Source organism: Sorex araneus, chromosome X, assembly GCF_027595985.1.
Source record: "Sorex araneus isolate mSorAra2 chromosome X, mSorAra2.pri, whole genome shotgun sequence".
In the NCBI taxonomy this organism is placed as follows: domain Eukaryota; kingdom Metazoa; phylum Chordata; class Mammalia; order Eulipotyphla; family Soricidae; genus Sorex; species Sorex araneus.
The window spans coordinates 202928093-202955488 of NC_073313.1; the positions used below are offsets into that span (position 1 = coordinate 202928093).

At 38.6% G+C, this 27396-nt stretch overlaps 1 protein-coding gene across 1 annotated transcript in view; it reads left to right on the forward strand.

Moving 5' to 3' along the window:
• CERS6 (ceramide synthase 6) overlaps positions 1–27396 on the forward strand; it is a 332575-nt gene that overhangs the window by 297431 nt on the left and 7748 nt on the right. The window contains exons 9-10 of the mRNA XM_004601129.2: positions 25785–25941; positions 26437–26460. Of these exons, the coding sequence (XP_004601186.1) occupies positions 25785–25941; positions 26437–26460 (181 nt within the window). The remainder of the gene's footprint in view (positions 1–25784; positions 25942–26436; positions 26461–27396) is intronic.

A 27396-nucleotide genomic window follows, 5' to 3' on the forward strand; every position in this document is an offset into this window, starting at 1 on the left:
ATATTTAGTGATCCATCTATATGCATCTGGAGCACATTTGGGGGATAATTCAAAAGGGCCAATCCATTTCATGCCTCCTACTGCTAAATGAATGTGGGAGTCAAGTGCTATTTTCACAGTGCAAGACATTTTATTGTTGATTAAAAAAAATCTTCCACTTATTCATAATCATTATTCTGGCAAACAACACTAGAATTTCAGATCCTTAAACATAAAAAGAGACAATAATTTTGGAAGGCCTTGTGAATTAAAATCAACTACATATTAAACATTTAAGTACATGTATCACAAACCAGAGAGATAGGATAGTGACTAAGGCACTATCCTAGTGACTAGTGCCTTAGTCACTATCCTATCTAGTCACTAGACTGCCTTGCACTAAGAATGCCCTGGGCCTACATATGGTCCCCTGAGCATACCCAGGAGTGACCCCTGAACACAGTGACTGGACTAAACCCTGAGCACAGCCAAATGTGACCCTAAAAAACAAAACAACTAAACTTTACACCAAGAAATTGTTGTATATTCTTTCATTTCAGTAAATGACAGTTATTATCACTGTGAACTGAAACTTGAGAATTTTCCTTTCTCCAGCTAACAAAAGGCAAACTATATTTTACTTTGACAGTTTAAACAAATGGTCACAAATGTAATAAAAACTTGACATTTAAAAAATGGTATCTGTACTATGATTTACAATACTGTTAATGATGGTTTAATATGTCCATAATTCCAACACCATGCTCCTCACCAGTTTACCTGTTTCCTTCTCCCAAGGTACTGAAGACCTCCTCCTCCCTTTGAACCACCCCAACCCTTGTTGATTAAAAAAAAAAAAATCTTCCACTAATACATAATCATTACCTTGGCAAATGGCACTGTAGAATTTCAGCTCCTTATTGTATAGCTAACGGAGACTTAAGACTGAAAGCTCTGTAATTTTCCACATGGCAATTAAATAAAAAAAAAAGGAAAGAATATCCCTCACTTACTTTTAACCCTAAAAAAGAAAAAAAAAAAGAATTTTAGCTCCTTAAACATAAAGGAGCAGCTCCATCCCTCTACACTAACTCTGCACCATCCCCTCCCCCTTCCACAACTCAGTTCTATGGATCAGTACTTACATTGCATTTTTTTTCTTTTTGAGTCACACCTGGCAATGCACAGAGGTTACTCCTGGTTCTGCACTCAGGAATTATTCCTGGCGGTGCTCAGTGGGGACCATATGGATGCTGGGAATCAAACCCAGGTTGGCCACGTGCAAGGCAAACGCCCTACCCGCTGTGCTATTGCTCCAGCCCCTTACATTCCATTTTTAAAAATAATTTGATGGGGGTTTTTTGTGGGGGAGGGGATACCCAGCAGTGCTCAGGGCTTATACTTGGCTCTTCTCTGAGGAATCACTCCTAACGGGGCTTAGGGAACCATATGTGGGGCTCAAACTCAGGTCAACCACGTGCAAGGCAAGAAAGTGCCTTAACCACTGTATAATCTCAAGCCAACTATATTTTATCTATATAATATCTATGCTTGTCAACTATGACTTGAGACAGAACAAGATATTTTTATTACTTCATAGTTTTCCTAAATACTTCTTTACTTAAAGTTCATTTTAAAAGATATGCTATTCACTGTCACTGTCACTGTCATCCCGTTGCTCATCGATTTGTTCGAGCAGGCACCAGTAACATCTCTCATTGAGAGACAAATTCTCCATTGTTAAACCAGGCGGGATCTCCCCAGAGAAATCACATGAAGACAAGTTGCGATGCAGTAAGCAAAAGGTCTTGATTGGCTGGTTCGAGCTTGGGCCCTCGACCTGCTCACCAACACAGTGGCACCTTCTTGGAGCAAGCAGCCCCAAGTCTCAAAAGCGAGGGGCTTTTATAGCATAACATTGTATAAAATAAACGACCCTTTTGGCCACAGTCTGTGGGACTTTCCAGTCTTGTACTTAGCTGATTGACTATAAGTTGGAGTTTCATGAGGGTTACATAAGAGTTGCATAAGGGTTGTATAGGACGGGCCTCCCTACCTGCATCTGATTGGTTCCCCTTAGTTGACCTCACCATGGCTATCTTATTTCGGGGAAATCATGACTCAATTCCAGGTATCTGTGCTCAATTCCAGGAATTCTGGAACTGAAACCTCGGCCTTCCTTCTTCTGGCTTCCTTTGGAGCCTGTCATGGTGCTGCCTTTGCTCCTCTATCTCTCACATCAAGTCTTTCTACTTTTCTAACACTTATTGACATCATCAACTTGCTGAAGGTCACAGGAGCACAAATATAAACCCAATGCATATGTCTTTTTGTTACACAGGGATCATGATTGTCTCATTCCAAGAAGGGCTCTGTGTGTGTGTGTGTGTGTGTGTGTGTGTGTGTGTGTGTGTGTGTGTTCTTTACCGAAATCACCCGTAGCAGATGTACCAGTTAAAACACCACTTTCCCCAGTGGGTCAGCCTTAGGCACAGGAATCTGTTTTCATTCCAGGTGCTCTAGGTCACCACTACCTGTTTCATTCTCCTGACTTTCTAATGAGAAAATTGAGATGCAGATAAAGTAAAATAACTGAACAAAGTCTCTCCGAGACCATAACCTTCATGCAGATTATTTTCATACCAAACTGAATCCTCTCAGGAAAAAGAAATTTTTAGCCTTCTCAGCTTACCTCCCCCTCTCTTCTGGAAGAGCAGACATTCTTCTTTAACTCAGTAGCGCACATCTATCACCCAAGGCTCTGGATTAGCTTGTGATGTGTCCATTATTTTGTCGGATCCCTGAGAACGTCACCCAATGGTAGATTCACATGTCTCTCAAGAGTCAGATAGCAATTGGAAAATGTCTTTGTTCTAGTTGCATGTATTGTTTTATTACACAATAAAATATTAAATTACCATTAACATATAAATGTAAGAACAAAATAATTTCTTCTGAAATGATAAAAACTAAATCCAGTTCTTTGTAGAAGAAAAATTGAGAATGAGACAACTGGGAAAGGATGGCAGAGAAATTGGAAAACTCCAGAAAACTTCTACCTGATTGGTCTTACTTGAACTGCTTTCAAGTGGCTTTTGACTTTTCATTTTACTTTCTCTCAGCCTACAGTGGACACTGCATACTTTACATTGCAAGGATAGTATACCCAGAAACGGCCAGTCTGAGAACTCATGTTTGACAGGAAAACCCATTACCTAACCTCAAGTGAGAATGCATGTAAAATTGCCTTGAGAGGTTCGAAGGTCTGTAGAGTCCATTTCTAGCTCATTTGGAAGTGCTGACTCATCAATGTAAATGAGGAAAGTTTCCAACATGAGCAGCCTTCATTAGGGTACTGAGGCAGAGGTTACTTAAAGAAGTAAAGCTTTAGTCAAGAAAAACATCTATTTCAAATAGAATTGGGAAAATAATTTAAATACGACATTTACTCAAAGACAAAAATGGTCTCCTAAGGGGGCCAGAGAGATAGCACAGCAGGTAGGACGTTTGCCTTGCATGCGGCCGACCTGGGTTCGATTCCCAGCATTCCATATGGTTCTCCGAGCACCTCCAGGAGTTATTAACTGAGTGCATAAGCCAGGAGTAACCCCTGTGCATCACCGGGTGTGACCGACCCCCCAAAAAAAAAAATGGTCTCCTAAGAACTGGCATGTTCCTCTCAGGTTCAGATCCAGGTGATGTGTTAAGCTGTGCCCATAGTGCCTGACACACCCACAGTGTGGCTTCTGACTCTCACCCTGCCTCACTCACCCAAACCATCCCCAAATTCTCTTATGCTTCCTTAAATCTAGTCTGTTAGAAGCATGTATGGATCTTACTTTATACATGGGCAAATTAGTCTAGAAGTTGTGATAAAAGGATTACTAGTTCATCTGTCACTCCACCACTATATTCCTGTTCCCTCTAAGAGCTGTTGCTTCCTGTGTGTGTCTGTCTTGACCTCTTACTGACCTGAGAGTGTGCCAGCCTCTTAAGAGGCATGAACAATTGTGACGGAGACTAGACTGAGTAATGGGATGACAGCATCTTCCATTAGAGCTGTACTCACTGTGAATGTGAGTACAGCCTGTAATTCATCAGAGGGTCTGAGGCAAAACACAATGAAAACCTTTCAAGCTTGATTCAATTAAGAACCTCCCAGGAGAGAGTGAGCACCTACAATGGAAAATTCAATATTGAGCTCACAGAAAGACACTTCATCTCATAAGTGTCCTTTTTCCTTAATGTATAAGGAAAATTTCTACAAAAACCTTTGGGAAAATATGGCAATCTGTTTTTAAAGAAAACTACCTCTTTCAGACTCTTCAATGTCAGTAATCATAGGAAAGTCATTAGGAAGATTGTAAGGTTTCTAAATGAATGGCTGCAATAGAGAAAGAACATTTCAGAAATCTGGCCAAAATCCAGTGTGAAATTATTCATGTTTGTGACCCTGAGCAAAACTGACAAAGGAGAAGGAATAATAGGCTTGTCAAGGTGCAAACGATTTGTTCTATACTGAATATGTACATAATGAAAATGTGACATCCCACTGTATTGAAATACTGAAAATCAAATTCGGTATAAAACAACTCTCAGGGAATATGCTGTTTTCCTTTGCCATAGAAGTAGCATTGCAACAGTCCTTCAACAACAGTGTATAGTTTAGGAAAGGCTTCGGAGCTGTTTGGAGGGAAATACTCAGTACAATTCATTTCCATAGCAGAATCAAATATGCTCTAAAGATGAGTGTAGATGGTTGCTCCTGTCTTTTGGGTGAGGATGGCATTGTGGTTAAGTCTTTTAGATCATCTGAAATTATACGGAATAAATAATATAAAATTGTGGCTCAGTTCCGAAAGAATCCAAGGTTGTCAGGAAAATGGTAATTTAAACTGAAGCACATTACTCATGAGTTGGTCATATTGGAGCTGCTAATGAGTCTAGTAGGAGATATCAGGGTCTTTCTTTCTCCTCGATGATCGAAATTAAAACCCAAAATATGAAATCTAGTTCCATTATACATAGACAATGAGAGAGTCATGTTATTAATTGTTTGAACTAAGATAGCGACCCCTCTATGACAGATAAAGGTGAATATGGAAGTCTGCTCTTTTGCTACTAGTTTCTTACACAGAGCTCATACATTTGACCAAAAAGAAGTGTGAATCAGCCTGGCTCTGAAATGTCTTATTGACAGATGGTGTGCAAATTCAAATAGCAAACAGTGGTTATTATTAAACAATAACAATGGCAACTTATCAGGAGCCAAAGAGAAAATAGCGTACTTTTGTTTCTGGGAATACATTTAAATCGTCTTGTGCTGTATACTGGTATTTTAGCATTGTTATAGGTGTGCTTTACTAAGACTGTGGAAGTTTAGAAATTCAGAAAGCTTTCAACTGTAGCTCAGAATAGAATATTAATATTAAAAAATATTATTGAGAATAGTAAATAGTCCATTGAAAAATAAATTTTGAAATAACCATGGAATCGAAAATTATAGCTTAATGTTCATATCACTGATGATTTAATTAGTATTGATCATACAAAAACTTTAGAGGGTTTTTTTCACCAACTATAAATTACCAAAACTTACTCAAGCTCTGGTCTTAACTAAATACTAGGAATACAAAAATCAATAATATTACTGCTGACCATTATTACTGCTGACCCATTACTGGGTTTATGATCCAATTCTGACATTGAACAACTATCTTTGACCCATAATGGCAGTCAGAAATAATTAAAAGAGGTATACAGTTTTGCACTGTTTATACAGAAAAGTATTTGACTAATTCTGATCAGGAACACAAAGATGTATTAAAGAGAAGAACACAACATGAGATGAAATAGAAAATAAATTCCAAGGATAGATCAGTGGGTAAAAGTTGAACATGTGAGATTTACCCATAAAAATTACTGGGTTTAACTTGCATGCAACAAGATGCATGAAAGGGCATATGAAGTAAGAATCAAGAGTTCCAAGAGTATAAAAAGTTCTTATATTTTAATTCAAATGAGTTAAAAATATGGCAGTTGTTGTCTCCCACAATATTTAAATTATTTTTCTTTTGCTCTCAGAATTTTATGCTGAATTTTCATTTTATTTTTGTGAAACACAAATAGTTGAATTTTCACATTTATAGAAGAGACAAGATTGGAAGAACCAAAAGTTATTTATTTATTTATTTGGAGAGGCCACACTTGGTGGTGCTCACCGGATACTACTGGTTCTGCACTCAATTACTTCTCAAGAGGTAGGGGTACCGTATGGGATGCCAAGGATCAAACCTAGTCAGTTGTGTGCAAGGCAAGCACAGCTGTACTATCTCTCTGACCCTAGAAGAACCAAATTTAGAGAGCTAGTGCTCTAAATTTTTCTAAGTCAAATGAGAACCTAATTTTGAAAAGTTCAGTGTAACAATAAAGGATAAGAGATGTCCTTTTCATAAACATACACATAGTTGGTGCCTGGTGAGAGAGAATACATGGTTTTTCATCACTGGCATATTGTTTTAACAGTATTCCTGTCAACAGTATTTCTGTAACTTTTTTCAAACGGTGAAATTAAATATTAATAAAGTTCAGTTGGAAAGGAAAATAGAAAGGTATATACTACCTTAGCATTTTCTAGATAAGTTGAAATTTCTACATAAACTTCAGAATTAGAAAATAACAAACCCATTCTAAGTATTGGGTCATTTTATTTATCCTATAACTACTTGAAAATTTAACATTTTTCAGGATTTTGCTAAATAGTTGGGACCATTGCTGAAAAAAGCAAACAGTCCTACCGTATGCAGCTTTTAATCTAGGAAGGCAGCTATCATATGTAATCGAATGTAAGTACCATGACGATGCATTGACTATCTGAGAATCTAATCTATTTGGAGAATCAGAGGATGGTTCCTTGCAGCATAATCTTGAAGCTGTCATTTGACAAGTAAGCTTAGATTAGCTTGGCTCTTGAATATACTCAGGAATTGTGAAATACTAGTAAAAAATTTATTGCAGTAACTAGGTATAAGATGATGGTGGCTTAGATTAGAGCAGTAGTTACAGTGGTCGACAGAAGTAAATGGGTTCCACAGGAATTTAAGAGCTACACTGGTTACATTTCCCCTTTAGGAAAGCGGGGGAGACTGGAGACTGGAGTGATAGCGCAGCATGTAGGGCATTTGGCTTACAAGCAGCCGACCTGGGTTCAATTCCTCTGTCCCTCTCGGAGAGCCCAGCAAGCTACCAAGAGTATCTGCCCACACGGCAGAGCCTGGCAAGCTATCTGTGGCGTAAAAACAAGTCTCACAATGGAGACATTGCTGGTGACCGCTCGAGCAAATCAATGAACAATGAACAATGGGACAACAGTGCTACAGTGCTACACTGGTTACAGAGGATGTATATAGGTAAATACTACAGAGGTAAAGAGTTTTGAGTGAAGTAACTCAGTGATAATACATTTAATCAAGAAAGTTATTTACTGAGCTAATAAAGGTTGGGTAATAATGGCATAGACATTCTTTGTGTTAAGATCCCGGATCTTAAAGTAGACTATAGACTGAACATGATGGCCACTCAATACCTCTGTTGCAAACTACAACACCCAACAGGAGAGAAAACAAAAGGGAATGCTCTGCCACAGGGGCAGGGCGGGGTGGTTGGAGGGATACTGCGAACATTGGTGGAGGAGAATGGGCACTGGTGGAGGGATGTAAACCAAATGCAAAATGAAAGTTCATAAGTTTGTAACTACCTCACGGTGATTCACTAATAAAATTTTAAAAAAAAGATCTTGGATCTATTACTATGTCTTTATGACCCTGGGTGAATTACCTAGTCACTCTAATGTCTAATGCAAAATTGGAGAATGGAAACAGTTTTTTTTCTCTGGTTAAGTTGGTTAACAGGAATGACCATTTTAGTGGTGTGATTTACAGTAGGAATAGGTTTGGAGGAGGAAAATATAAATTTTGATTTGAAGGCGCCTCATAAATATTCTAGCAGAGGTATCCAGTAGGCAATTTTATATAAAATATAAATAATATATTATTGATATATCTTTCAGAACAAAGCAACACAAACATAGCTAGAAAACCAAACTGGAGACCCATAAATCATAGGGCTTAAAAAAAAAAAACCCTACTTTAGATTGCCAAGGAAAACTAAGAATTGAGAAAGGGGTACTCAATTGATTCCCACTCCAATAAAATTGCAGGCATGATCTTCAGCAGCTCACAGAGCATTCTGGCTGGATACACTGATTTATAAGTAGAGATGGAGCAGGGCTCTTCTCACACTTGCCTGGCAATATTCATACCCAGAGGCCCGATTTTTCAGTGTGTTGTGCCATGATAATTGTTTGTGGCCTGTTTACTGCCAAGACTTTAGTTTTAGCAATAGCATGAGGCACACAACAGAAAAAAAAAAGAATGAGAATAATAGGCCCCTGAAAATAGAGTTATTAAAATGATGGGTAACAAAGGGGATGAAACCTCACACTGAGGCCAAAACTAAGTCACCGTGGAAGCTATTTCAAGTGATACCATAGCACGCAGAAATGAAGCATGCTGAAATTCTAACAAAATGCCAATGCTTTTTAATTTTATCATTAACCACTGAGATTAGTTTTTTCCACTATAGTATAAGATGAATAACAGTGAAAGCTTGAATGTGTTTCTTTTTTAACATCTGGCTTAATTTGGGGCCTTGATAACTATGAGGCTGTCAAGAATATGTTCATTTTTTGAAATAAATACCATGCTGAATTGGATGCTTTCTAGTGTCTGTGTATAACCAGCGTATTCCAATGTTTACATGGACCTTGTGCCAATACTTCAAATACTATAGTTTTAGTTCCCACTCCTGAAAGTAGTGGTCACACTCATGGTTTCTGATAGAGATAATAGCACACCTTCAAAGACTGCATTTCTGAAGTAGGTGCACTGATTGCAAAATAACTATATTCTTTATTTCATTGTGAGTTTGGTCTCATTCCCACTTTGCTCTAATCTAATCATTCGGGCACAGACACCGTCCATCACACACTGTCAGGTCTGCTAAGGGCAGGAATATTTTTTAAAATTGTGGGTGTTTTTAATAAGAAGAAAAGAGAAATGGGGGTAGGGGGGACACAGAGGCTGTGCCCAAACTAGTGTAGAGCCTTTTAAAGATGCCACAACAGGCTGTTCCCAAGCCTGTCCCAACCCTGTCTCTGCTCGGGCCACAGGCTCTGCTCTCACGCTCCCGGGATTCTGCAGCCCGGGTTCAGGTAGCACCAACCGAGACAGGTTTCTTTATTCTCTATAAGTGTATATTTCATTGAGATAACATTGGCTTCCCAGAGTGGAAATGTTTGTATGTTTTAGGAGCTTCTGAATTTCACAGATTAGGGGAATTAATTTTGAATTAAAAAATACAATTCCACTTAAAATCTGTTTTTAGGCAATCTCATGTTGTTAACAGTGATTACTGTCTTCTATATTTCATAGAATATTAACAGACTCCATAAATTGCATGCCTTTTTGTCGGCTAACAAAACAAAAAAAAATGCAAAAATTAAAGGCATTTGGGACCAGAAAGATAGATAGTACAGAAGGTACCGCATCTGCGTTATATGTGGCTGACCCTGGTTTGATCCTTGACTTTGCAAGTAGTCCCATAAGCATTGCTAAGAATGATTCTTGAGCAGAGAACCAAGAGCAGCCTTGTGCACTTTTGGATGTGACCCAGAAAAGGAAAAAGGAGTTTTAACTAAAGGCATTTGTAGAGCGCCTATTTATGCTTTACCCCCAGACTCTGTGCAGGAGAGGTGGGAGGCACATTTCTGCATAATTGTGATGTAGGGGAGATTGGAGCAGATAATCTGAGAAGCATGTTGGGTTCCTTGGTTGTTTGTTTTCTCCTTTCTTTAGGACCTTCTTAGAGCTCTCTAAAGATTCTTATTTGCACTTAGGAACGTGGGCCCAAACACCATCAGCTGAGGCTCTGACCCGAGTTCCACCCATTGGGTTCTCCTGGGTATTCCTAAAGCTGTTCATCTTTGGCACAGAATCAACTTCACTTTTTCTACTCCTGAGAGCAGAACTCAACTAGATATTTTTTAACTTGCATAAGAAAGTAAAAGCTTTTCACATATAATCATCTTTTTAAAAAGAGCTTTAATGTGTCATATAGTTATAAAAATATACATACATTTGGAAAATTCAGACTTTTAATTTTAGATCCCTAGAACAAGAAGTGATCACTGTTCACACTTGAAATATTTTAAATTATATTTTATACATGTGTGTATGTTGAAATACATGTGTGTGGCTACATGTATGTATAAAATTTATATTAAATTATATGGTACATAATTTTAATTTTTTTCATAAATTGTGATGATTTCCGCTATGGCACTAGATAGAAGACATGTTCTAACATTTCTTATGATATATATTATTGTATACTAGTTAATATATATAGTCATTCCATTTTTACCTTGATTTTATTTTTGTTATAACTAATCATTTATATACAATTCTATATTAAATCATTAACATCCTTGGTTTTAATGTAAACAGTTAATACACCTCACCAAAGTGCCCAAGATCCTTCATCACTACCCCTCTGTCACCCGTAGTCTGCTCCTTCATTCCCTCCCCACCCTTGCTTGGTGATCTTATTAGCTATTTGTTTCCTTTTTCACCATTAAAATTACTATTGTGTAGGATATCTGTAAACATAAGTTTGATGACACTCATTCCTTTAAAGAGAAGTTGGATAAACTCAGTTGGTAAAAATGAGGTTTTAAATGAGGTGGATAACTCCAAAGGTGCATGTGTGTGGATCAAGAGTCACTTAAAATATTATTAGGCTTGACCAGATTTTCTATAAATATTTTCCCATTTTATAATATGATGATCCAAGTATATAAATATTGGTTTTATATTTTATTTTTTGACAACTCAGTGGTTCTCTTTTATACACATTTGAGGATTGGAAAGTTTAAATTAGTGTCAACATGTTCAAACTCACAAAAAATTTGAAAAGATGCAGTCAGTATTCCTCCATTCTTCATCTGCATTCATTCTCTGTGAACATTTGCAGTACCCTTTCATTTCTTTCACACTGTTGCCTTTGTCATACATTTGATAAGCCATCTAAAAATGCCATGTGGATGTCATGACACATCTGCCCAGAAGTGTTGACATGCTTATCTCAGTTCATTTTTGTATTGATTAGAATATAAGCGTAGTGCCATTTTTTCCACATTTCCATTTGCTATTTGTATTTGTGATTCTCTTATGAGCTCTCCACTCTCACCTCCTGCCACTTTTCTCTTGAGAATAAAGTGCTTTTTCCATCAGCGTCTGTAAAACACGTGCATGAGCCACACCAGAGTCTGTCCAAATGCCACTTAGATCTCCTGACAAGGTGTAAGGCCCTATGTGTTGGGGTATCGTTGATGTGGACAAAATGTTTCTGTTGGTGAGAGTGAATATTTGATTTTTAGCTTGTTGGCTTTAATAGTCAGGATCACGTACTATGGGAGGAAGCAGTTGTTGAAGTTGAATGGATAAACACATCTAAACATTCTGTAACCCACCGGAGCAGAGAGAATGTCTTATCCTGTCAGTTTAGGTATTTGTTTGCCTTTTAGATGAAACTGGCTGGAACTTTCTGTCTACTCTCTTTGTGTACTTGAGGACGAGTTTTCCCCACATACAACTAGCTTCCCTAGAGCTGTCTCCTGGATGTGTTTGCTGTGGGGATTTCTGCAAAAGAATTTTCACCCACCTCGTCTGTTCATCCTCCCCAAGGCATTGCTGCAGGTGGGCGTACTGTCTCTGGGTTTGCTGCCGTGGGGCCTTGCCTCTCTCCAAGACAGGTTGTTCACATTTCTTTCTTGCTCAGTAAACTGTTTGAATATGCACCCAGACAGTTTGGCTGCTCAATTGGTCCTAGGCACATTCCCTGCCGAAGAGTTCTCAGTTGTATTAGAAGGGCATGGCACGAGATTTTGCCAAGTTTGATTTTCGGCATTGTGCCATAGCTTCCTTCTATTAGTTTAACGTTTAATCTCAGATCTGTAGTAAAAGCCACCAGGGAGTTTGCCCCAGGCCTGGCATTTGGTTCAAGATGGGCAGCGCAGCAGTGTCCTGGGAAGCAGTGTCCCATCAGCTCCCCTCCTCTCTCTTCCCACTCCTTTCTCTTTGCCTGTCCTCTACTCAGAACAAGATCATGCATTTTGTTGTTGTTGTTTACTTGTTTGTGGCACACCCAGCCATGCTCAGGGAGTTTTCCTGGATAAGCTTGGCTCTGTGCTCAGAGTTCATTCCTGATAGGGCTTGGGATAACATAGGGGGGGGATTGATCCCAGTTTGTCCCCATGCCAGGCAAAGGCCCTATCCTCATTACTATTGCTCTAGCCCCAAGATTATGCATCTTGTACCTGTAGTCTCCAGAAGCTCTCTCCTCTCTTGCAAAATGCATGTCTTTCTCCAAATCATGAAAGGAGCAGAAGGAGCATGCAGAGCCTAAGCAGGCTTTGCTATTCCAGGACCAGTTATTCATCATTAAATATTGAGAATTCTGACAAAAATAGCTTGAGTCATGCCAAGAAATCCACATCCCTTGGACAAAAGTAACAATATGCTTTGGGTGTGTGTTCAGCGAGACCCTCTGGGCCCATAACCAGGAAGGAATCCAGGAGCAGCCTCCTTTGGCTCAGAAGGGATGAAAGCATCTTTAGAGGGAGCAATCCCCAGACAGCTGGAGGCTCCCATACTTCTGCTGGGCTCCCCTTGACCAGGATGCTCTGCTCCTCCTTGCTGCTCCCAAATACCCACTCTCCCATAAAGCATGCTGGTCTGAGGGGGACAGAGGGCAACAGACTCCTCATCTGAAGCCGAAAGTAGGGATTTTGCAGAAAACCACGCATCTGGCCAGCACGTCCCTCAGGCAGCTCTGAGACTTAACTTGAGTGCTTTACCCTTCTCTGACTTGAACACTTGATTGTTATCATTCTCCTATGCTTTCCTCAGATTTAAACTTACATCTGTATCTATTAATGCAGTCTCATGCATGTTTTAAATAGTCATTACAGAAATTTTATCGAAAATGAAAAATCACAAAGGAGTCAGAGTGACAGTACAGCAAGTAGGGCATTTGCCTTGCACACATCTGATCAGGGTTCGATCCCCAGCATCCCATATGATCCCCTGAGCACTGCCAGGAGTAACTTCTGATGCAGAGCCAGGAGTAACCCCTGATCATCGCCGACTATGACCCAGGAAAAAAAAAGAAACACACACACACACAGAATAACAATTCCATTAGCTCTGATTTCTTTGTTTCCAACATTATGTTCTCTTAAGTAAATGATGGGGGGGGGGGGGGAATCGCTTGTGATGTACATGCATGCTGAAAGTAGACAGCACCAAACATGATAGCTGCTTAGTGCCTATATTGCAAGCCATAAGACTCAAAATGAGAGAGAGAGAGAGAGAGAGAGAAAGAAAGAGGGAATGTGTCTGTCACAGAGGCAGGGGGAGGGAAGGAATGGGGGTGGCGGGAGGGACACTGGGAACATTGGTGGTGGAGAAAGGGCATTGGTAGAGGGATGAATGCTCGAACATTGTTTGATTCAAACTTAATCACGAAAATGTGTAACTCTGTAACTGTATCTCATGGTGATTCACTAAAATAAAAAAATAAAAACATGAAAAAAATCATATCTTTTGGGGTGCTAGAGAGTAGAGCAGGTAAGGCATGCACAGCCAACCCCGGTTCAATCCTTTGGCATCCCATTTTTTCCCCCACACATTACCACGAGGAATTTTTGAGTGTAGTGCCAGAAATTAACCTCTGAGCATCACTAGGCATGGCCCCAAAACAAAACAAAATTGCATCTCTTTTTAACCAAAATGCAAACATTCTGTACTCACTGATTAATAGCTTTTCTTTTCTCATTTAAGCCGTCTTACAAATAATTTTCCATTGCGTTAAATAGGTGTCTATAACATCATTTTGATGCCTACAGAATTTTATAGAGGTTAGTGCTTACTGATCAATTCCCTATTTTTAGACAATACTTAAGTTGTTTTCAGTGAGTAACTGGAATAAATAATATTTACATGAACATCCTTATGAAGAAAACTTTTCTTGAAAAGCCTTGATTACTTCCTCAGAACAACTGTTTGAAAAGAGATCACAGAATCACCAGATATGCATACTCAATACGACCTGTAACATTCCCCATTAAAACAGAATATACAAGTTTACATTTTGACCCCGTTTCTCCAGCTCGATTGAGTGCTTTGTAGCCCCACTGCTATGTATTACCATAAATCCTTGTAGTGTTGAGCACATAGGAGAAACTTAATCTGCATAGTTAATTCCACTAACTTTCTTAATTAACAAATAATTAATCAAACTCCCCTTACTACCTTGACTTGGGCCCATTTTATAATGCAAAAGACAGGTGTCTGTCACTGGGCTAAATATTGAGAATAGCAGTGTTGCTGATTAAAAACCTTATCGCCTCAAAACTGATACCACTGATCATGCAAGGGTGATGTCATAGCAATGTCAGGTTAAAAGAATCGGGGGCTAGAATGTAGACTGACCATATTTTGCTGTCATGCCAGCAACTTGTTGAGAATGAGCTGGTCATCTTTCCTAAAGAGCAAATATCTGAAGACATGTGCTACTGACAGATACTCACTGAGACACAAGGCACTCTGAGATCATGACAGGGGCAGGGATGTGGTAGTGATCCCCCTAACTCTGCCTTGACCACACTGAACTTCCAGCAGCAGGAGATTTTAATCAACATTATCTTGGCTACTCCTTCCTCAGTACTCACAGCATAGTTTGCCACAGCATTCAACCGTGTGTCAACCCTCTTATTAATTTCTGTAATACAACTTCAGGAACACATGTGGCTGGGCATGACTGGCAAGTGGAAGCAAGAGTTCCCTACCCTTGCTTCATATTCCCCTTCAGTACAGCAAAGCTGGCAAATTTCAGCAGCCAGTTTTACTGCATAATTGCTCTCTTTTTGTGTATAAGGCTTGAAGCATGAATTCCATGCAGATTCTACATAAGTCAATGACATCAAACCCTTACCAGTATCAACATTAGCAATATAACCAACATTCTTTTTATTTTTTTTTTAAATTGAATCACCATGAGACACACAGGTTACAAAGCTGTTCTTGGCTGGGTTTCAGTCGTGACCAACTTTCTTAGCATTGCTCCTCTATTACCAGTGCATGCTTCTACCTTAAGTTGAATGCAGATAAACAACTTATTTTCCTAAAATGAACAAGATGTCTAGGTTCTCCTTAATTCACCAATACAGCTGTATCCATGAGGAATTTTTAGATGGACAAGACTCAGTATCTCTAAAGAGCTTACAAATAACTAGGAACATCAAATAAATACATTGATTATTGCCAGAGAATGCCCTACATATAGCAGGTGCTTTAGGAAAAGGAAACATTTTGAGTAAAATGTATATATATATGCATATTCATATATATGTGCATATTCATATGTAAATATGCAAAGAATATATACAGCACATAGAAGGAATCACAAAAGTTGAACTGGGCACCTGGTAAGGCAGTTGAGGAAGGATAGGAGGAGAACTAAGAGTGGAAAACAAGGGAAAATCCAGGGTATTTGAGTATGGATAGAAGAGGGGGAGCTGGATTAGGGCCTTGATTTAAGATGAATTTTATGGAAACTGTGGTTAATTCCATCAGGAAGGGAGGTTAGGTGGCTTATTTATTAGTAGGTAAATAGCCTTGGGAAAATAAACTCAATATAATTGAGGCAACAGACGTAAAAACAGAGCCTAGAATCTAGCTGTTTTAACTTCGAGTTGAAATGTAATAATCAATATTGTCAGCTCTTCTCTGAATAAGCTTTTTTCCATCCATACTATCGGGCATGTCCATTATATTCTACAGAAGACGTTGCAATAGTTAACATAATTTAAATTCCTTTATGACAAGAATTCCATGAATATAAATTATTTTGTTGGTTGTTACTATTCAATGCATGTAAATTTAATACTTATGGTGTTTTATCAAACTTTTGAAGTCTGCAAAAGCTTATTTTTTTTTCTGAATTCCTGCATTAACTCTCCTAAGGTTTTTTTGTTGTTTGGTTTATTTATTTTTCTTTATTTTCAACATCTTACAGCTCATTTTTATCATCTCTGACTTGGTGATTAAATGATAAATACATATTTATTCTTTCTCTCCTGCCAACTAGAAACTAATAAAGATAGTAATTGTGCAATGTCCCTCAAGACTGTAGGCCTGTGATGCATTATATTTTTCTTTGTAACAGCAATTAGAATTTTCATGGGTATTTGTCTAAGATAAAATTAAAAGACTGAATACTGGAAATATTTAAATAAAAGGTGAAAGGGATGAAAGTCTGTCAGAATGGTGCTGGCAACAGGATCTTTTTACCAGGAACAAGAAGATGCTCTTGAATTTAGCTTCTGAAATTACCAGTCAGTTGGCCCAAGTGTGTGGACCAGCTTTTTTTTCTTTTTTTTTGGACCAGCTTTTAAAGGCCCAGAGGATTTTCTTACTGTACTGTTCAGAGTATATCATTGTTGTTTTGAAAATATATGCTACATTTTTGTTCAATTTTCAGATCTTTTTGCTTTTAGTGATTGCAGATTAGCCTTATATTTGATACATGATGAAAATTCTGTGACTGTCTTGATTTGGCAAATAAATCTCACAATCTGTTTTCTAAGCAAAGGAAGGTATGGCCCACCTAAGTAAGATTCCAGTGCACACAATTTCTAAGATGACACTGACCCCTCAGGCTTCTAAATAAAACAGATGGAGTGTGACCCCTGAATAAGTAATGACATTCTCTCTGAGCCAACACTCTGTTGGAACCTTTGCCAGAAAGTTTGAAAGAGTTGAGTGTTAATATTTTTTGTCTTGCCACCCTGCACAGGATGGCTTTTGAACCTCCCTTTTTGGTCTTATTTGCTAAAGGCTTTGTCATGAGTACACATCCAGTAATTAACAAAATTTAACTCTTGAGTGGAGTACAATCAGTATTTAGATTAAAACAACAAAAACTTCTATGTTGTAATTTTGCATATTTGGTATCTCCATCTCTTGACCAAAACATGGTATTTTTTTTTAATCTCCCCTGCCTACAATGCAGCTTAGGAATTGAACACGATCTAATAAATCAACTTATGAAACTCAATCCAATGATGATTCTAATAAAGAATCTAACATTCTTTAAATTTCTTTCTAGTGGGAGGAAATTTTACATCACTCAAGTTTTCTTAAAGCAAATACTTGAGTGACTCATTTGGTTTATGCCTTCTTATCACTTATCTCCAGAGATGTCCATTCTAATCCACCACGTCAACATCCCCACAGGTGGGTGTGGCAGTGTCACATGCCTCATTCTCTAGGGGTTGTGCAGACCACGTGATTGCTTGGATTGTGATCAAGAAAGTAACCAGGTAGCAACCACCCTGCACACTCTTCTAATCTGGGAGACTTTCTCACACAGAAATTGCCAGTTAAATTGCTAATGAGAAAACACAAGTAACTTCAGTCCCCAGCAGCTACCTGAATGGGAAACCAAAATGAAGATGCTCTCTTCTAAGCAACTCCTGAGAGTAGCCTCTGCTCCAGCTCCTCATGTAAATAATTATCACACTTCTGATTCCCATTAGATAGCAGAGCGTCTCTTGTGCTTCTTTGTCAGTGCCAAGGGAACATTGTTAGTCCATGAAAAGTGATTGCATTTTTTTACTTTAAGCTCATTGATTATACTCAAGAATTTTAAAACTAAAACAAAAATGGGGCGCGGCTCACCTGGGTTCGATTCCCGGCATCCCATATGGTCCCCCAAGCACCGCCAGGAGTAATTCCTGAGTACATGAGCCAGAAGTAATCTCTGAGCATTGCCTGGTGTGACCCAAAAACAAACAAATAAAAACAAACAAACAAAAAAAAAACCTAAAACAGATACAACCAGAGTTTCTAACTGATATGTGTTTTGTCTTTGTTTTCTTTTACTGCAAAAATATTTATTTTTGCTGCAAAAATAAAATAAAATAAAATAATGCTGTTCAAGTCCTCAAAGAAAGGGCTGAAGGAGGAGAAAGGGAAAGAACTCCTGTAACCTGTGAGCTTTTTCCACTTCTGCCCAGAGTGCTGAGATGTCAGTAGCTTTATCAGGAATAATCCCAATAGTGGCCAGAAGCTAAAAACGGCCTTTCAAATAAAGAGCATGCAAAAAAGAGATTTCAGAGCCTGATCTTTCATCCTATCCCTGTGGAGTAGGAGGATGTCTCCATAAGCATTCAGAAAACTGAAAGAAGATGTCCCAGAATCTCATCTTGTTCAGATTTCTATCAGCCCAACAGGCTCATCCTTGTAAAACTTTTTCTTGAAGAAAGGAATATCAGGAGATGCATGTTCCTCATCCTTTGCAAAGAAAAGGCCACAAGGATGATACTACCATTTTCTAAGATAAATTTAGAAAAACAATATTTTTACTTCTAAAATATTCTATATACATGATAAAATAACAGTGAAGGGTATTAGATAGTATCCAGTAACAGAGATCATGTTGTAGAGATTTAAAGGTTGAATATTATAAGCAAGGTGTGGAAACTTTATGCCCAAGTGGATCATTTAAGCAGCAAGGGCTTAACTAACTACCAGAAACTACACTAGGAGACCAAGAGATAAAACCATTAGAAAGAGCAGACAATAATGCGTCAGAAGAAGCACATGAGCAGGCAGATTTCTGTGCTCTCTCTTGGTAATTTGGACATGGGTTGACTCAGTGCATGGACCAAGGGCAAATGAAGACTTAAGGGAGGCCTGGGAGAGAGAGCTGCATACAAAGTGTGTTTAGGATTATAGGGCCTGAGGGCCTCAACTCATAGACAGTGTGTTCGAATTCCAGCTCCTCCCACCTCTTCATCTGTGAAGTAAGGTTGAGAATTTCCTTAGAACAAAGACTTTGTGCCATAGGACTTACTTCATGATATTTAAACAAGTTCACACAGGTAGCACTGTTCCTGGCACATAGTTACTAGTCCATGGCATTAACTAATACTGCTATGACACAGGGATCACACAGCGATGTTCAGGCAGTACATGGACTGTATGACATGGTACTCAGAACAGTAATTCCTCAATGAAGAACTTACAGCATTCTCAGTCAAGAGGTACAGAAATCCAGGCAAAATTCCACCATAGGGGGTTTTAAACAACAAAGAGTTAGGCAGAAGGTTGCAAGCAAGATGTTTTAATCTTGATACAACTTAGAGAATACAAAATTGGCCGAAGGGACTCAGGTTTGGAGGGCAAGAGAAAAGACATGCAAACCTACAGGGGATAAAAACTAGTTTCGAGGTAACATCTGCTCTAGATACGAAGTCACCAGTTACAAAATTTCTTTCATTTAAGGGACCAATTCCTAAATCTGCCAAGACTATCAACTAAAAGTAAGAATGATTCCAGCTGAAAGGGCCCCATGTCTTATTCGGGAAGGAATACAGCAAAACTGATGTGACTATTGCTAAATGAAAGATGATTGGTTCCTTGATGGTCACAATTAGCTTCCTGCTAGAGAAATTACTTCTGTGTGTGCTACAGACTTTCTAAATCTATTATTCATGATAATTCGGCATCCAGGCTATAGGCTACAAGTGACCCCAGAATCAATCTCCTGAAAAAGAGCTTTCAGGGCAGGGGAGATAAATTAACTAGTAGACCACATGGCCAGCTTGCTTGAGGCCTAGGGCGTGGCCCTTATGAAAAATAGAGACAATCTCAGGCAAAAAATATGAGGGGTGAGGCTGTCTTGTTCAAAGAAACTTTGAAATGTGATTTTCTGCCTTGTATCAGGTTAACCAAACACTTGATAAAGGTGATTTTAGGCCTAGCGCATCTATTATCTTACAAAACTCAAAGCTGAGAGCATTGATTCTAAAGGTGAATTTAAAAAGGTGATCTGCAGAACTAAGCAATCTAGTAAAAACAGAGATCAACAAATGGGACTACATTAAACTAAAAAGCTTTTGCACCGCAAAAGATACAGTGACCAGAACCCAAAGACTATCTACAGAATGGGAAAGGATATTTACACAATACGCATCAGATAAGGGGTTGATATCAATGGTATATAAAGCACTGGTTGAACTCTACAAGAAGAAAACATCCAACCCCATCAAAAAATGGGGCGAAGAAATGAACAGAAACTTTACCAAAGAAGAAATACGAATGGCCAAAAGGCACATGAAAAAGTGCTCTACATCACTAATCATCAGAGAGATGCAGATCAAAACAACCACAAGATACCACCTCACACCACAGAGACTAGCACACATCCAAAAGAACAAAAGCAACTGCTGTTGGAGAGGATGTGGCGAGAAAGGGACCCTTCTACACTGCTGGTGGGAATGCCCACTGGTTCAGCCCTTCTGGAAAACAATATGGACGATTCTCAAAAAATTACAAATTGAGCTCCCATTTGACCCAGCAATACCACTGCTGGGAATATATCCCAGAGAGGCAAAAAAGTATAATCAAAATGGCATCTGCACATGTATGTTCATCGCAGCACTGTTTACAATAGCCAGAATCTGGAAAAAACCCGAATGCCCTAGAATGGATGACTGGTTGAGGAAACTTTGGTACATCTATACAATGGAATACTATGCAGCTGTTAGAAAAAAGGAGGTCACAAATTTTTTATTTAAGTGGATCGGCATGAAAAGTTTCATGCTAAGTGAAATGAGTCAGAAAGAGAGAGACAGACATAGAAAGATTGCACTCATCTATGACATATAGAATAACAGAGTGGGAGACTAACACCCAAGAATTGTAGAAACAACTACCAGGAGGTTGACTCCATGGCTAGGAGGCTGGCCTCACATTCTGGGGAAAGGGCAACTCAGAGAAGGGATCACCAACTATAATGTAGTCGAAGGCCATGTGGGAGAAGGGAGTTGCGGGCTGAATGAGGGCTAGAGACTGAGCACAGTGGCCACTCAACACCTTTATTGCAAACCACAATAGCTAATTAGAGGGAGAGAACAGAAGGGAATGCCCTGCCACAGTGACAGGGTGGGGTGGGGGGGAGATGGGATTGGGGAGGATGGGAGGGATGCTGAGTTTACTGGTGGTGGAATATGGGCACTGGTGAAGGGATGGGTTCCCGAACTTTGTATGGGGGAAGCATAAGCACAGATGTGTATAAATCCGTAACTGTACCCTCATGGTGATTCATTAATTAAAAATAAATAAAAAATAAATAAATTTAATAAATAAATAAATAAAAAGGTGATCTGGTGCTCCACTTTCAGGACTGAAGTTGGGTTTTGTTCACAGTAAATTGTACAGACGTTTCTATTCCTGCAAAATATGCCAGTGGGATTTTGATTATCTTTAGGTAGAATCTACTGTTTACTTAAGTGTTATATGGGTGAAATGTAATTGTCTGCCAGAGAAAAACACATATCATGAAACATACTGAAATGTACCGGGGGAGGTTAAGTGAAAATCATCCCAAAGTTCTGAAATAAAGTAGACCCTAATTTTTATTATAAAGCAAATGCAGAGTCCTTAAAATGAGGACTTCACCTCAACTCTCATTTAGAAGCAATCTTGGCTTTCTTTAGGTATTTAATATAGATCCAATTATTGTTAATTATTTTTGGGTTTTGTGTAGATTATTCCAGAAACAACTTGAGGCTTAGATGGAGCAGATTAATAGGGGTAGAGGATAGTGGAGGGGTGTGAGCAAGACTTGTGATCTCTTGATGTGGCTAGGACCGTATTCTCATGACAGGCATTCACCTGTAAAACCCACAAATCAATTACCCATGTCCCTGTCCATGTTTAACACCTCAAACCCTGTTACACAATCCTACCATCAAATAACTGCAGTACTGTTAGAAATAAAACATATTTTAAATGTCGACCTGTTGTGTTCTGTCAAGCTGAAAATGAGGGTGTTTGTGTAACCTCACATGTTAAAGATAAAAAATTTGAACTTTCAGTTGATAGTCACAATAGGAAGGAAGAAACTGAACATTCGGTATGGTTTTTTTTTTTTAGTAAGGTGCCAGTAGAGATCTTTTTACACAGTGAAATGTTGTAGAAACTTCCTGAATTCTAAGCCTAGTGGGAAAGTAGAAGTCACATTAATGTGGAATATGAATGCGCTCAGCCTTAATTATTAAAATGACTGTGTTTATTCTTTCCTTAAGAAGTTTTAAATCTTTCCGCATAAATGTATGGCACTAGTACTCCCACAGACACATATCCTGTATAATATTTCTCTGGTATATCAAACTGGAGATGAAGAATAGTAATTAAAAGGAAAAGGGAAGTTTCTTCATCAGCCATATTCTGTGACTAAACAAAGGCCCATTTTCTGAGTTCTCTGTTTTTCAGAGTTGAGGTGGCATCAGGCTATGTCTCCCCAGTCTAAACTCCTAATATCTTTTCTTCCTAAGCTTCTCACTGGGAGATATATCCCATTGGTCTACTGATTACATTTTCTCAAGGGTCTCTAAAGGAAGCCAAGTTAATTTTCAAATAAATGCCATTACTTTGGGACTGCTTCTCAGAGGTGCCACTGGTTATCATGGAAAGTCCTGTGAATTCTGATATGCTGATGTGATGAATTCTGATGTGAAATATGAATTTCCGATATTAATATAAATGTCATGTCACCAGTGACTGCATGAGTTTCTATCAGATTAAGCCAAGCAAATCTGTATGGCCAGAAAGCTCTCACCTGAGAACACAATGGAATGACCTGCCACAGAGGCAGGGTGGGGTGGAGGGGGATGGGGGTGGAATAATGGGAAGGATACTGGGAACATTGGTGGAGGCGAATGGGCACTGGTGGAGGGATGAGTAAGATCCCATACATAAGATCACTGTATGACTTAAATGCAAGCACAAGAGCTCATAAGTTTGTAACTGTACCTCTTGGTGATTCACTAATAAAAAATTAAAAATTAATTAATTTTTTAAAAAGCTCTGACCCTATGATCCACCAAAGGATAATTGATCATAATTGAGTAACATAAGGAAGCCTCTACTGCTATTTCTGTAGGATGTCTTTTTGTTCTAATAAAGCTAAATTTTCTCTTGAGTGTCCAACATGATGTCAGGGAGCAGATTTACTTCTGAAAGAAAGTTATGTGGTGTGAAAATCTGTTTGTTACTGAAAGACACATAGTCGATGAACCCACATGTCTCATGAGCTTGTTACTTTCGATTTTTATTAAAGAAGCCAAAGGGAGAAAAGGATCAGGAGTGGATTCTTCCTTGTTACTATGGAGTTGAACTGGGTGTCGACCTATTGTGTTCTGCCAACTGGAGTTTGAAGAGGTGGTTACAGTATACTTGGAATTAATCTTTTTTCCTTGTAATGTAGTGTTACTGAATGATAGTCCAAGACTTACTTACACATAGTTACTTAAAGACAAAAAGCAGATATAAAAATTCATATATAAGAATGGTCTCATTCTTATATACAAAGAATGAATCAGAGAAGAAAACAATCAAGGAATCTATCCCATTTCAAATAGTATCCAAACCATCAAGTGTCTAGGAATCAGTTTAGTAAGAGATAGGAGAGATCTATACCATGATAAATATATTTATTTTTTTAATTAATAGTTTATTTTTAATTAGTGAGTCAATGTGAGGGTACAGTTACAGATTTATACATTTTTGTGCTCATGTTTCTCCCTTACAAAGTTTGATAACCCATCACTTCACCAGTGCCCATTCTCCACCACCAGTAAACCCAACATCCCTCCCCCCCTCCCAGTCCCGTCTCCCCCCACCCCACACTGCCACTATGGCAGGGTATTCCCTTTTGTTCTCTCTCTCTGATTAGGTGTTGTGGTTTGCAATAAAGGTGTTGAGTGGCCATTGTGTTCAGTCTCTAGTCTATATTCGGTCCGCATCATCTTTCCCCCACATGACCTCCAACCACATTTTACTTGGTGTTCCCTTCTCTGAGTTGCCCAGAATGAGAGACCAGCCTCCAAGCCATATACCATGATAAATTTAAATCACTTAAGAAAAAGAAAAAGAATTATCCTATGACACAACCTCATATATATGGACAGTTAATTATTGATAAGGGAGTGGAGAACATGAAATGGAATAAAGATAGCATCTTCAACAAATGGTGCTGGGAAAACTGGATAACTACTTGTAAGAAATTAAAGTTAGATCCGTATCCTACACCTTACACAGCAGTCAATTCAAAGACATGGAGATCCAACCAGAAACTGTAAAGTACATTGAAGAAAATGCAAATGCAAAACATTGATTTGAACCTGGTGTATGGTACCATTGGCAAAGGTAATACAATCAAAAATAAGCATGAAATTAAAGAACTTCCACGTGGCGAAAGAAACATAGGCTAAAGCTAAAAGACAGCTAACTGAATGGGAAAAACATATTTGCATTCAACACATCAGATAAAGGATTGATATCCATGATATATAAAGTATTCACAAAATTCAACCAAAAAATTTCAAAAACTCTATTGTAAAATGGGGGAAAGAAATGAATAGATACTTCTCAGAGGAAAGATATATAAATGTCAAATAGGCACATGAAAAGGTTCAGTATCACTTCATCAGAGAAATCCACATCAAGATAACAAAGATACCATCTCACACTAGTGAGAATGGCACATATCAAAAATAGTAAGAACAACCTGTGTTAGCAGGGATGTGGTGAAAAAGGAACTCTATCGACTGCTAGTGGGAATATTGTCTGGTACCACCACCTTTATGGAAAGAGTATAGAGAGAATTGAACTGCCATATGACCCAGCAATACCACTTTTGGACTTCTACCCCCAAGTCATGAAAACACTCTCTTGAAACGACATATGCACACCATTACTCATTACTGCACTCAGTAAAACACTAAAGTATGGACTTAACCTAGGTGTCTAACAACAGATGAATGGGTTATGAAGATGTGGTATATATACACAATGGAATGCCATTCAGCTTCAAGGGATAAGGACATCATGCAATTTGCTGCAATATGGTTGGAACTGGAAGATACCATGTTGAGTGAAGTAAGCCAGGAGAAAAAAGACAGACACAGCATGATCTCACTTATCTGTGATATATAGAATACTGGATAAGGAAATGTAGTAAAAAGGGGATCTCTAGATCACCCTTTGGCCCCGTGTTTATAGAGGAGAAGGACAGAGAAAGAAAGAAATCAAGGTTGGAGAGGGGGGAGACAGGGAAGAAGAGAACGGGAAGTAATGAGTGAATGGGCATCAGGGTTTCAGCTGCACCAGTAATATGGGTGAGTGGTATAGCCATATATCCAAAACACAGACTCAACAAAACTGAAAACATGAGATCTAAGCTGCAACCACTGAAACTTTGTAATGTGTCTATCAAGTTGACAGGCAGGGATGGGATGGGGTGAAGGTTGGGGTGGGGAAAGGGGAGAACACTGTTGAAGAGAAGTTGACAATGATGGTGGGATTGGTGTTGAAATATTATATGCCTAAGACTCAAATATCAGTAACTTTAAATCACAGTTCTTTAATAAAAAAGAAAAAAAAAACACTGCAATTTCAAAGCTAGCTTTAGTGGGTCAACTTTTAGAGAACATCCATACGAAGAGGGAGTAGTTAGAGATTATAGTTGACTTTGTGCTTCTGCACAGTACAGAGAATTCCTTTTAAGACAAAATGAAAAGATGTGTTTAGTAACCACTTTCTCTTTTTCCCTAGGGTGTTAAATAGCACATTGTTTGAAAGCTGGGAAATAGTTGGACCTTACCCTTCCTGGTGGGTGTTTAACCTACTGCTGTTGCTAATACAAGGCCTGAACTGCTTCTGGTCATACTTGATTGTAAAAATAGCTTGCAAAGCTATCTCAAAAGGCAAGGTAAGATGAAACTCACCCTTTGCAATATGTCTCAAAACATACTGTGTTTTCAGTTCATCTGAATCAATAAAAACACTATTTGTTCTTTCAAATTTCTCCTTTGAAATGTCACCTACCTGGCTCGAACATGAGTCAAAGTGTCATTTTATTCTTCCTAGTTTATTTTTTAAAGCTCTTGTGTTATTTTGCATATGATGATTATGATAATCTATATTCATATTCTTTTCACCCTCACTGTCCCCCTTCATCCTTCTCTGATCATATCTATACTGAACACTGAACATGAATTTAGTCATTATTCCTCTTATGATAAGTTTGTCCATTTATGATTTATTTCTAATAAAATTCAATCACTTTTATTAAAATTAAATTCATGAGGCTGATTGAAATAAAGCTAGGCCTGACTCCTTCTTTGTAGAGCAGCTTTTCTGATTTGTTCTCTGTGACATTCTCTTACTTTCATTGTTTATTCTCTTCCTTCTGCTACCCTGGAAGGCTGGGAAGTGGAACCCTTTACATGTAAGTTCCTCACACTGCTCTCTGTCCTTGTTCTGGGTGCCACTCTCATCATAGAAGCACTCAGTTTCTTTGGTTTCCCTGAATAGTGTTCTCCAAATCTTTTTTTTTGCACTGATTAGAGGCTCTAACTGAGGTGTGGTTCCCACCAGCTGCAAAGGATATAGTAGGAACAGCTAAGTTTATGCCCTTTTCTTTGAGCTTGCATTCTGCTAAATTTTGCATGATCTAACAGAGAGGAGAATCACTTTGTTGTATTTAACATATTGGCTTTAAAACATAAACATCACAGGGGCCAGAGGTATAGCAGATAGGGCATTTACCTTGCATGCCACTAACCCAGGCTCAGTCCCCAGCATCCCATGTGGTCCCATGAGCACCACCAGGAGTAACCCCTGAGCTTCATCAGGTGTGGCCCAGAAAGAGTCCATAACACATGGCTGAGATGAAGCTGACTATCCTAGGAGAGAAGCAGTGGTTCTCCTCAGTATTTTGAAGGTCAGGTATTTCAAAGACTGAGACCTAGAATGCAATTAATGATTGTCTCTGTAAATTTGAAGGAATACATTTGACATAAGACAACACATCAGATGGAAACAGTAAAAATTTTTAATTAACATCACACAAGAAAAAGACCATAGTGAAGTAGGAAGAAAGGTTAAGGAGAGAATCCACATGGTCCAGAGGGAGACCCCAGGCAGCCCTTGATCAATTTTTCCTCAAAGAGGAAAATATAGGAAGCCCCTTGCACAGGTGGCTCCAGACATCTAGTCACATGCTACGACCTATGGCATAAGTAGTCAGTATCGGCTCTTACATAGGTTCAAAATAATTGATGAAGTTTTTGTTTAGAAATAAAGATTAATTTGTCCCCCCATGACATTTTTTTAAATAACAAATTTCTAGTTTAAAATTGCTGTGTTCTTATTTGGATGATAT